This window comes from Chlorocebus sabaeus, chromosome 23 (assembly GCF_047675955.1).
Source record: "Chlorocebus sabaeus isolate Y175 chromosome 23, mChlSab1.0.hap1, whole genome shotgun sequence".
Taxonomy (NCBI): domain Eukaryota; kingdom Metazoa; phylum Chordata; class Mammalia; order Primates; family Cercopithecidae; genus Chlorocebus; species Chlorocebus sabaeus.
Window position 1 is genome coordinate 74090712 of NC_132926.1, and position 12793 is coordinate 74103504.

Consider the following 12793-nt stretch of genomic DNA (forward strand, 5'->3'; position numbering starts at 1 on the left):
CCCTTTTCACAAAGGAACTTGAAGTTTGCCGTACCTTAACATTTAAAGGGAAGAAAAATAAACATCTTCCCCAACACTGCTGTCTGGAATCCTGTGTATCCTCTCCGGCTTTCCACAATTTTTGTCCTAAGAAGGCTGTTGGGTTGATGATGAAGTCAAGTGCACATTAGCTATCTTACTGCTTCTTCACCTCCCAAGCACTGGATTTTCAATGGACATGGTTAAGATCTTGACAAATCACAGTCATCTATGCTTCTAGAAAACACTTTTGATTTCTTGATATTATGTCTTTTAAAAATCCCTAAGGGCAGGTGTGTTACTGGGAGATCAGAAAGGTCAGATGAAAGGGGACACGTATCTTCTCACAAAATCCTTCCTCACATCGCTAGGAGGAACAAAGCCAGGGCTCCTTGTGCCACCGTGAGTCAGCCGCAGCACATCAGTGAGCGTGGGCAGCGGCATGGTGTTGGTCTCTGTGCGTGATGATGGCTCTTCTTTGTTTGCAGGTCAACGAAGTGACGGTGGAACAGCTGGTGCAGCAGTACCCCCACATCACCTTCAGCACCGTCCTGCAGGACTGCAAGAGGACCTTGGAGAGAGCCTATCAGATGGGCTGGACCCCCAACATGTCTGCCGCCTCCTCCTAACGCTCCTGCCCCGCCTCGTCCACTGGCATCATTCAGCAGAGCAGAGGAGAATTGTACATTTGGGGGCTGATCTCTCGGAAGGGTTTTAACTGTCGCCTGTCTGTATGTGTTCAAGTATGTGTATTTGTGTCTTGTTTGCATACTGCATACCAAAAGTGCAGTTGTCATTTGTTCCCAAGTGAGCTGGCTTTTTTTCTTAGAAATTAAAGATTATGAAAGCCACAAACTTTTTAGTTTTTAACTTCAAAGGCTTCTTTCTCTTTAAAAAAAAAAAAAAAAAAAAAGTTTTTTTAATATAGAGTCAAAAAATTGGATGTATTATTTTGAGCTTCTAATTGCTGCCACTTGGAGAAGTCCAAATAAGAAGGCCTTCTTTTTACATGGGATGAATTGTGCACTTCTGCTGATGATGACTACAATAGAAGTGATGTTACACATACAGGCACTTACACTCTCACATACTCACACATGTGTGCACATCTACTCCAGATCATTTCCTGACAGAGAAGCCTTCTTCCAGGCCACCAAGGTAGCATGTTATCCACTGTGGCACTGCCTAACTCCATGTATCCTCAGGTGGCCAACTTGCTATCTGGTAGGTGACTTGGAGACTAGAAAAAATAAAGCCTTTTCTAAATTTGTTATATGGAGGCAACAATCTGAACTCCCCTGGCCAGCTCACAAAAATTAATTATACATTATTCTACAAATGCATTCTGTTGAGCACTAAATATTTTAGTTGGTTTTACGTTAACATTGTGTTAGCTTTTATTTCCTGGATAGTAACTGGTCAGGATATATTTTAATGATATTTGAAACTAATCTTAGCATTGAAGCCACCAATGTAATTAATGGTGTGCAATTATTTTAAAAAGTACAGATTGTTTCATTATTTTCTTAATTTTGGTAATTATTAAAGTGTATTTCTGAGATACGAGAGGGTAGTCACATTAATAGAAGATTCATGAGTGAGATATAAGTAGACAATCTTTCTACTGTTGTTGCTTTTTTTGCTTTGCTTTGGGTTTTTGAACAGGTTTTTTGGATATGTGCATGTTGTCATTTTGGACTAGTTCTCGTGCTACTGCAAAGATCTATTGCTAGCTAATATATGAGTTAAGAAGGAAAATTAGAAAATCTGTTCATTGAAATTCTGTTTACACTTGTCAGAAATAAGCATTTCTTTGTTTAATTAAAGATTGCCAGGTTCAGTTAAGACAAGACCTATCAGTAAATGAATATATGTTTTGATTTAACACAGCTTTACAATTAATTCATAATAGGGACTCAGGCTCAAATAACTGTTCCTGTGTCTAGATTTATAATGAGGACATCAGGGAGCCTTTTTAAGCTAAAGAGTGATTATCTTTCACAGTAGAACTAGAAACAAAACCCTAACTTGTGAATTTGCTATTTATTTTTCCCTGAGTGAATATAACTGTTATTTGGTCTTTAACAGATACACTGAGGTTTGAGTTTCACTTTCTTTAAGTCTCACATTGCTAACATGACATTAGCTGTAAGAAGCAAAAGATAGCTTTACATTTGAATGCCATTTACTGATTTCTAATGATTCTCTTTTTTTGTAAATAACTGTTTCCTTTGATTATGTCAACATGTTTCTGATGTGGCATTTTTGTTTTAATCCCAATCAGTTAGGAAATCTAGTCAGTAAGCACCATGCGTATTCTCCCCGTCACTAAAGGAGTTTCTAATTTAATTTGAAGGGAATAAAATTTGTGTAAGAAAAAAGCTGTTTAACATTAATAAACTGTATTTCTTCTTACACATTGAACTACATCATTTTCATATCTACTTCCCCACCACTGAAATAGCTTATTTCACAATATTTTAACTGATTTTTAATCCAAAACTAATTTATAAGACAGTATGTATAGTAATAGTAGCTTGAGGGAATATGCAGAAGTTTAATTTTTATATATGTCATACTATATTTTAAATAGTTAAAAAAGACAAAAGAAGGGAGAGCCATCTATGATATAGATGGTACCATTTCAGTTCAAAGTTGTAATAACCTTTGGAGTGTTACAGTTTGGTTGTCAAATGGTTTCAGAGTGTATAATTGATTTTTTAAACGTTGCATTGTTTGCATCTAAAGTACAGCACTATAACATGCTTTAGCTTGCGGGGTGGGGTGGGGTGGGGACTTGCACTTATTCTCTAAAATGTTGACTAATCCAGAAAGCCTGATGCAACATAATCTGGAAAACTGCTTTGATACATTTGTAGAACTCCATAGAAATACCATATCCAGCCTCAAAGCATTAATCTCAAAAAAAAAAAAAAAAAAAAAAAGCCAGAAAAAGGCATCACCTTGAGTGATCCTGTGATGGTTATTGAATGTGTTCTCATTAGATGCTTTGAAATGAGGCTTAAAATAATTTTTCTGGGCAATATAGAGTTTCTTTTTTTTTTTGCTTAGAATGTCATAAATACATGTGAATACGTTTAATGCAGGGCTTTTTATTCTCTCCAAAATGTCAACAGTATTTTCAGAATAAAGACTATGAAATATATTGCTGTAGTGGAAAATTCTGGTCCTTTGTCTTTAATGTCTTTTTGAGTGGATAAAGAAAATTCACCCGGTTTGTAGTTTCTATATTTCCGTGAATCTTTGACCTTGCAATGGGTTGCAATAAAAGAGAAACAAAACACTGTGTCTTTTGTTTTATTTTAGAGACAATAAATGACTGCCCTGATGCTGGTTGGGTATGATGCATGCAGCGGTCTGTGCTTTTGTGTGTTTCTCTACAGACTTACGTAGGTTTGACTAACCCAGAATAATAAACGAGACTGAGTTTAGGAGGTTCTAATTGGGCGGGTGATTATAAAGATAAGATTAAAACCTCAAGCATTTAAATAAGTGTGTATTAGTCTGTTCGCACATTGCTATAAGGACACACCTGAGTAATTTATAAAGGAAAGAGGTTTAATTGACTCACAGAAAACTTAAAATCGTGGCAGAAGGGGAAGGAAACAAGTCCTTTTTCACAAGGTGGCAGGAGAGCGAAGAATGAGAACCAAGCAAAGGGAGAAGCCCCTTATAAAACCATCGGATCTCATGAGAACTTGCTCAATACACAAGAATGGCACGGGGGAAACCACGCCCACGATTCCATTGCCTTCCACTGGTCCCTCCCACCACAGCTGGGGCTTATGGGAACTGCAGTTCAAGATGAGATTTGGATGGGGACACAGCCAAACCATATCAAGTGAGTTGTTTAAAATCGCATTTCCTAAACAGTCATCATTTATATAGCCATGTATTATATTTTTCCAAAGTAAATAAATACGTAAGACATTTATTGAGTGACAAATATAGGCACTGGAAATTTAAAGATAAATGAAACTCCCACTCTCAAGTTACAGCCTAACAAGGGGACATTCTGGGGCACTAGCAATAACAGTGGAGAACAATAGATATAATGATGGGAATAATTATGGGGAGTGCATCTAGGGCCATGCAGCAGCATTGGGAAGGGAGAGCTTCACAGAGGAGGAGCTTTTCATGAAGGCTAGATAAATAGCGGGAATTTACCAGCCTTGCTTGGGGGAAGGAATGGAAGACAACCTGGAAAATGGAAAAGTATGTGCAAAGGCATGAGGAAATGAGATAGAACAGAAAGAGCAGGGCCCTTGAGGTGACTGAGTTTAATAGGAATGTATGTTATATAGAGGCAGCAGGTGGAGAAGGTTCCTGGAAGAAAACAAGGGCAAATCATAAACGTTTTTTGGCTTACTAAAGAGATTGGACTTGTAGGGAAAATCAGATCTGCTAGAAAAGTCTTGCCCTAAGTTATTCAAACAAGAGGAGTTCTCCCTAGAAATTTAAAATGCAGGACTTCCACTTATAATAATATAGTGGAAAGGAGATCCTGAAAGATTTTCTGCTGTGTAACATCTAAAAATGTTCATTAACATATTTTTTTAAAACCTTCTTGGCGGGGCGCGGTGGCTCACGCCTGTAATCCCAGCACTTTGGGAGGCCGAGACGGGCGGATCACGAGGTCAGGAGATCGAGACCATCCTGGCTAACATGGTGAAACCCCGTCTCTACTAAAAAATACAAAAAACTAGCCGGGCGTGGTGGTGGGCGCCTGTAGTCCCAGCTACCCCGGAGGCTGAGGCGGGAGAGTGGCGTGAACCCGGGAGGCGGAGCTTGCAGTGAGCCGAGATGGCGCCACTGCACTCCAGCCTGGGAGACAGAGCGAGACTCCATCTCAAAAAAAAAAAAAAAAAAAAAAGAAAGAAAGAAAGAAAAAGGAAAAAATAAAATTTGCCAACCAACCTAGTCCAGAGAGGTGGTTCTCAAGTACAGCCCCCAGATCAATCACATTAGCATCGCCTGGGAACTTAGACATACAAATTATTGGGCCCTACGTGAGACCTACTAAATCAGAAACTCAGAGAGTAAGGTCCCAAAATCTGTGTGCAAATCCTTCAGGTGACTCTGATGCATGAGCTAAACTTTTATCTCTATCCAGACAAGCCTGGAGACAATCAGAATATGGGACTATATTGATCATGATAGCCTAGAGAACTTGTGGAAACATTAGGGCCAGTGAATAATTGAGAGTCATATTAGAGTCTACCTCACAGAAAGCCTGGATCCCTGAAAGGCTCTACCCTTTTGAAAACAGTGAACTATAATAAATCAAAAAATTGAAGAGGCAGATAGTGAGGAAAGTAACCATTCTCAGCCTGGGCTATTCATGGATTTTTTGAAAGGGCTCCCTGCAAATTAACAGCTACTGGCTAACAACATTCAAATGGTTTTAAGCCAAGTGTAGTGGCCCATGCTTGTAATCCCAGCACTTTGGAAAGCTGAGGCAGGAGGACTGCTTGAGCCCAGGAGTTCGAGAACAGCCTGGCCAACGTGGCAAGACTCCATCTCTACAAAAACTAAAAAAAAACTATAAAAAAAAAAATTAACTGGGCATAGTGGTACATGCCTATAATCCCAGCTACTTGAGAGGCTGAAGTGGGAGGATCACTTGAGCCTAGGAAGGCGAGGCTGCAGTAAGCCATAATTACACCACTGCACTCCAATGTGGGTGACAGAGCAAGACCCTGTCTCAAACACACACACACACACACACACACACACACACACACACAAAACAGATGGAGTTAGTAACTGAATCTACACTGTTTACTTAGTTTATGTTGCTGATCATTGTATTTTTAAGAAGATTCATATCAGTAGTTCTCAGTGTCTGACAAAAGCAAATAAAAAACATCCCTGGAAAAAGGTACCCTCAACCCAGGCCTCAAAAGAAACCCCAGAGATAGCATGCCAGCAAATATAAACCCACAATCTAAAATTACAGAGGAAAAAAAAAAGATGTAACCCAGGATTAGCAGGACAAGTCAGTAGAAACAACAAATAGATCCACATCCTCAAAGACTTCAATATTACATTTTCAGATACATACTACAAAATAAATGTATTGTATTAAAAAGGTGTTTAACATGTATAAGAAAAATGAAACTACCAAAATGAACAGATACTTAAAGAAAGGCCGAGGTGGGAGGACCACTTGAGGCCAGGAGTTTAAGACCAGCCTGGGCAGCATAGTGAGACCTGTCCCTAAAAATTTTTAAAGTTGCTGGGCATGACACCTCCTGTCCTAGCTATTCAGGAGGCTGAAGCAAGAGGATTGCTTGGATCCGGGAATTCATGGCTACACTGAGCTATGATCACACCATTGCACTCCAGCCTGGGCAGTAGAGCAAGACCTTGTATCAAAAAAAGAATGTTTACTACTATTATAACTTCTATTTAACATGGTAATCAGGGCGCTAAGCCAGCACAGAAATATCAAAATAAAAGGGTAGGAGCCATAATGGAAAGGACAAACTGAATTATATACAGCTGACAAGAATATAGACATAACAGACATAGACAAGCAAAACCCCAAAAGAATCTAGAATATAGAATTAAGAGGATTTAAAAGTTAGTTGATGTAATGTTCAAATATAATACCTATTTACATTTCTATATACCAATCATGAAGTAGAAAAATGTAATTTCAAAAAATACTTTTTACAAAAGCAACAAATACACAAAGTAGCATTCCTTTTATGAGTCAATTACAAAACTATATTAAAGACAGAAAAAAATGTAGACAGCAAACATCTTCACGGAAAGGAAGTCTTAATATTCTACGGATGTCATGTTGAGAGACAAATCTCCATAGGCATCTTGCATTTCTGCACATCTTTCAAGCAGAGGTTGCTTACTTACGTGCTGCCTTTGCTCTGGATTATCTTTTCAAAGATGTTCTTATGGTAAATGGCCTTCAAAGACAGGGATAGTGTCTCCCTCTAGAGCAGAGGGTAAACATACCTGCTGTTACATATAAAATGCTTGTTTCCTATGCTCAGTGTTCCTCTCCTGTACCACAACCCAGTATAGACACAGGGGTCACCCACCCTCTTCACATTTCCTGTGGGAATTGCAGCTTCAGAACCTTCAGAATCAGCATTTCAGGAAAATGGTGATACTCTGACTACTGCCATTGCTGTGGGTAATAAAGTCCTTTGTCTCTGATTCAAGAGTCTAGTGTCTTCTGCCAAAATCCCTGAAACTAACGGACTGATGTGAATTTGCAAGTAGAGTAAAATCTCAAACCTTTCACAGTTCTTAACCTGATAATTCTCCGCTAATTAATCTATTAATATAATGCAATTCCAAACAAAATCCTATTAAGGTTTTTTAAAATCAAACTCAACAAGCTTTTTCTTAAATTGGTATAGAAGAACAAACGCAAACTCATTTGTATTTAGATAAATGCAAATTAAAAGATACAAAGTTTATGCCCAAAAAACTGGCAAAAAGTGAGTCTTGCATGATTAAGTTTTGGCAAAGATGTAGAACAATGAGAACACTTACACATTGCTGTGGAAATTGGAAAAGAGTTTGGCATTATCTTAAAAAGGTAATCATGCACATACAGCAATTCCCTTCATAGGTATATACCCTAGAGAAACATTAACACATGTGAACCAAGAGACGTGTACCAAAATATGCATAGCAGCATTGTTTATCACAGTAAAACCAGGAACTTTTACATATTTAATTCAATTAAGCAAAGTAGTAAAAATGAATGCATTACAACAACATATCTCAATATGTGTGAATCTCAGAAACAATTGAATAAAGAGGGCGAGTCCTAGACGAATGCAGAAAGTGGTACATCATTGCATAAAGTTCAAAACCAACACAATTAAATAATATGCTATTTAGGGATGCAAGTGAATTTAGAAAAAATGAAAAAGAAAGAACAATTGCAAAATTTCAGAGTAGTTGTTATCTATGGGAGGACAGGGAGTGGGCTGGGATTCTAGGAGTACAAAAAAGGCTTCGACCAAATTCGTAAGTTCTATTTCATAAATTGAAGGGTGGCTTTACCAGTATTTGTTTTATTAATATAAAACATATTTTAAGTTAAACATATGTAACATTACATTACACGAAACATATTTAAATATGTAACAAATTATTTTGCACCCATTATTAAAATTTCAAATTGAAAATGTGTTATATCTTATTTAAATTGATTGACCATCAAGAGTTGATAAACCAAGACACAAGTTTGCCCACCTATTTGGTTGTGGAGGTTATCTCTGCATGAGGCAGAGCTTACAGAATTCCATATTTAAGCAGGTGGCAGAGATGGGAGAACCCAGTAGCCTCACCCTTCTCCTGTGCTGGGTGCATAGCACTGTGTAAGTTCCTGGTTTTCAGCTGACCCTCATTGCAATTCTAAGTGGAACAGCTGTTCATGTTGTGCCGAGACAGCCGTGAGAATTCGTGTGGCATATCTGTCATGTTATTACCATAGAAATCAAAGGACCACTATACAGGTTTTGTAAAGCAGTGAGGGGCCCTTTCATTATCACTTCATTTTTAATTATGCCAATAACTCTGGTATCAAAACGTCTTCGAAGAATACAGAGACTCATCTGATAATGTGATAATCTAGAGTTGAAACGGAAATTCAGTTAGGGTCAAGCTTATTCCTTTTATTATATTAGTATATCACAATTTATTTGCCCATACTACTGTTGGTGGATATTATTGGAGCATAACACTTATAAAAATTCATTCTAGTTTCATGAGCTATTTAGTAGGTATAAATGCAGTTAGAGAGGCTTCCTCAATCCCTGAAATGCAATCATCTCCAGGAAATAAACTTTAGAAAACTAAAATCATCTAAGAACTAGTCCTTCAAAGCATCCCGTTTCCTATGATTTTCCTTGACTAATAAAACTATGTGTGGATGCCAACAGCCCAACAGAAAACAGAAGCATTTGAAAGGGCAGGCATTATTTGATTCAGCTCTTTTATTCACCACACGATGGAAGAGACAGTCATGCATTTCTCGAATTTTTTCCCCACAGTTTGGCATTACTTGAAAGATCTAGAGATGAGAGGCGTCAATGTCAAGTGGCCTGAGGATATTTGGCTAAACCAGGCTAGTGGGCACTCACTGAGTTCATTTCTGTAGACTGAAATCTTCCAATGATGTGGCTTGGGGGGTGTGTGTGCACGTGCTCACGTGTCCATGCTCCATCCCACCACGAACACCGCCTACCGAATGCAGTCTATTCGGCCCTCTGTGGTTAACATAATGGAAAATAAAAAATTAGTCATTAAATAAAAGATTTTTAAAAAGAACAGTCTCATAAATAGATGCTGCCTTGATGGGCCTAGTAGCTACTGACAATGGCAAGCTTTATAAATAATGCTGAAATGAATGGAGAAAGCTTAGCAAGCTTGATTTTGTTGACAACCGTGATTCTACTGGATTCTTTTTTTTTTTTTTTTTTTTTTTTTTTTTATTTTGAGACGGAGTCTTGCTCTGTCGCCCAGGGTGGAGTGCAGTGGCCAGTTCTCAGCTCACTGCAAGCTCCGCCTCCCAGGTTTACGCCATTCTCCTGCCTCAGCCTCCCGAGTAGCTGGGACTACAGGCGCCCGCCACCTCGCCTGGCTAGTTTTTTGTATTTTTTAGTAGAGACGGGGTTTCACCGTGTTAGCCAGGATGGTCTCGATCTCCTGACCTCGTGATCCGCCCGTCTCGGCCTCCCAAAGTGCTGGGATTACAGGCTTGTCTACATCTTGCAACTGAATCATTTACTAAGTGGAAAAAGAGAAATCTTGATAACTGATTTTAAATAAAGCTTTTATTAAAGTGTTTTTTCAATTTCAAATCAAAATTGGATTACAATATAGAATTCATGGATGTAGAGAGGCAAATACTGGGAAAAACACTTGTAGATAACTTAAATAATTATGCTTAATGTGAAAATTAAGCTACTGGCACTCTGATTATTAGATAATTTAGATGAGTTAATTTGCTCTAAAGTAAACTGTAAATAGGAAACATACTTGTCTTAGAATAAATTTGTACTAATGGATGTTTAGTCCACTTCCCTACTCTGTAGCCGCTGTTGAATGTTACTGTTCCCATTTCTTCTCAGTCCTACTTCATTCTTGAAATTAACCAAAGAGACTAAGAAAATGAGTGATTAGAATCTTCATGTCTCTTACAGTGAATGATGCACCTGGGTGTGATCTTCAAACAAAGAACTGGGGAGAGAAAGAGCTGGTGCTGGCAGGGAGTATTAAATGAATTATGTAGAATGCTCAGTGATGTCGTAAAACATATCGTGAAATGTGACACAGAGAAAATAGTTAACACATATGTGCACCACAGTTGTAAAATGATTAAGAAGCAAACACCGTGCAAGCACCACTCAGGTCAGAAAGGGAACATCACTGGCCCTCTCTGGAAATTCTTTCCTCATACACCCCTCCCAAACCCAGGCATCTTCCTTCCTCCACGTGTAACTACTTTCCTGGCCTCTGTGGAAATAATTTTGTTGTTTTTATCTTTGTCATATCAATATATTATGCATCCTTTAAAATGTAGTTTTGTTTTCTCTGGTTTTGAACTTTATAGGAAAGAATCATGCTGTGTGTATTGTTTTGTGACTTTATTTTTTTACTCAGTAGTGTTTATAGGCTCCATCTATTTTGTTGTGTGTAACTCTAGTCTATATAGTTTCATTGCTATGTAATTGTCTTAGTCCATTCAGGCTGCTATAAAAAATGCCATAAACTGGATAGTTGAAAAACAACAGAAATTTATTTCTTATAGTTCTGGATGCTGGAAAGTTCAAGCACAAGTCTTCAGCAGATGGGTTGTCTGGGGAGGGAGGGCTCACCTCCTCATAGAGCCTTCTCATGGTGGAAGAGCAAGGCAGCTCTCTGGGGCTTCTTCAACGAAGCACTAGTTCCACCTAATCACCTTCCAAAGACCCCACCTCCTAGTACCAGCACCTTGTGGGTTAGGGTTTCAACATATGAGTTTCGGGGGACACAAACATTCAGACCACAGCAATAATATTCCATTGTGTGGCTATGCCACTATTTATTCATTATATTACTGAAAAGCGTTTGGTTTGTTTCCATGGTGGGACAATTATAAACCCAATTGTGAAGAAGATTCTTGAGCATGTGTCCTAGTGCACCCAGGTACATATATCTCCAGGGTACATGCCTAAAAAATGGATTGCTAGTATTTCCACATTTTCAATTTTATTAGGTGATGTCATACCATCGTCTAATAAAATTTCAAAGAGGTTGAGCCAATTCACATTTTAACTTTCAGTATATGGAAGATCCCATTGATAGCCAGTTTGCTTCTGATTGCCATGTAGTGGTGTCTTATGATTTTAGTCTGTGTTCTCCTGAATATTTAAATACTGGGTATTATTTTGTATGTTAATCAGCCACTTAGGTTATAATGTTTATAAATTCCTTTAAACCAATAATTTCCTTTATGTTGCAGAGAAAGAAATAATATAGAGAGGAAAGCGTTAAAAGAATTGCCATAATTTCACTGTGGATTATAGCTATTGAAGCAAAAACTATGCAAAGAGGGAAAGGAAAGCAAGAGACTCTTTAGAAGGTTTATAAGTTTAAAAGACAAAGCTTTCTTCCCCCTTTACCACCTTCTGACTTTATTACATCTTGACGTATGGAAGGAGGTCATTACCTTGAGTTTAAATGACAAGCTACAGGGATCTGAGCCTTGCCTCAGTGCAAGATTGTATGGTTATCGTGATAATGTAATTTAATTGAATATCGTGTAACCCAATGAAGTAAGAATGAAAAAAAAGAGAGTTGTCATTCCTCTGCTATGAAAACAAAGTTGAATGCTTTGGAAATCTAGATGAAAGACAAGCCACAAAAAAATCTGTCAAATTAATTGTAGGGCACATAAGACATAGAATGTGAAAAAAATATATAAAAACCTAGAAAGATTTTCCATTTATATTGCTTCAAAAATGCTTTAATTTCTTACTCCTTTTTAAAGAAATTGAGACTGGAAATCATAGATAATATGTTACAGAGATGGTTTATACAAGAATGACAATGTGGATCACAAATCAAAGAGCAAAGGCTTTGGCCATGTATCAAAAGATTAGCAGTGAATGCATATATATATATACACACACACACACGCGCTATTGTATGAAAGATAAAATATTAAAATATGTGTGTACATATATACCTTTTTAATGATTTTTAATTAGCTTTTAAAATTAAATAACCAACTCGCTGTTCTGATCATGCTAAGAGGATTTTTACTGCATCTACTTAGGCCAAAACATATAAAAACATAATAGAAAAAATGTCTTAAAAAGTAACATCTTTTTTCAGTTGAGGTATAATTTACCTATAGTAAAATACACATATACTACAGTTCTCTGCATTTTGATGAATCTATAGGCTTGTGTGATAAACACCCAAAACAAGATGTGCAACATATATAAAACAAAGAATACAATGTATGTGTGTATGTATGTGTGTGTACACCACCCTAGAAACCTCTCTAATTTCCTCGTGCCACCACAGGTAATCATTGTTCTGATTTCTATCACACATTTCTTTTGCTTGTTATTGAACATCTTATAATGAAATCAAACAGTATGTATTATTTCTGTGAGACTTCTTTCTCTCATGTGATTTTTGTTGTATCAATTGATGCTGAGAAGTATGCCATTATCGAAATTTATCATAATTTATCATTCTCTTCTTCATAGACATTTGG

General features: G+C 37.5%; 1 protein-coding gene across 1 annotated transcript in view; it reads left to right on the forward strand.

Moving 5' to 3' along the window:
• FBXL17 (F-box and leucine rich repeat protein 17) overlaps nt 1–2973 on the forward strand; it is a 537807-nt gene extending 534834 nt beyond the window's left edge. The window contains exon 9 of the mRNA XM_008014095.3: nt 507–2973. Coding sequence (XP_008012286.1) covers nt 507–647 — 141 coding nt within the window. The 3' untranslated portion in view covers nt 648–2973. The remainder of the gene's footprint in view (nt 1–506) is intronic.
• The last annotated feature ends 9820 nt before the right edge of the window (nt 2974–12793 follow it).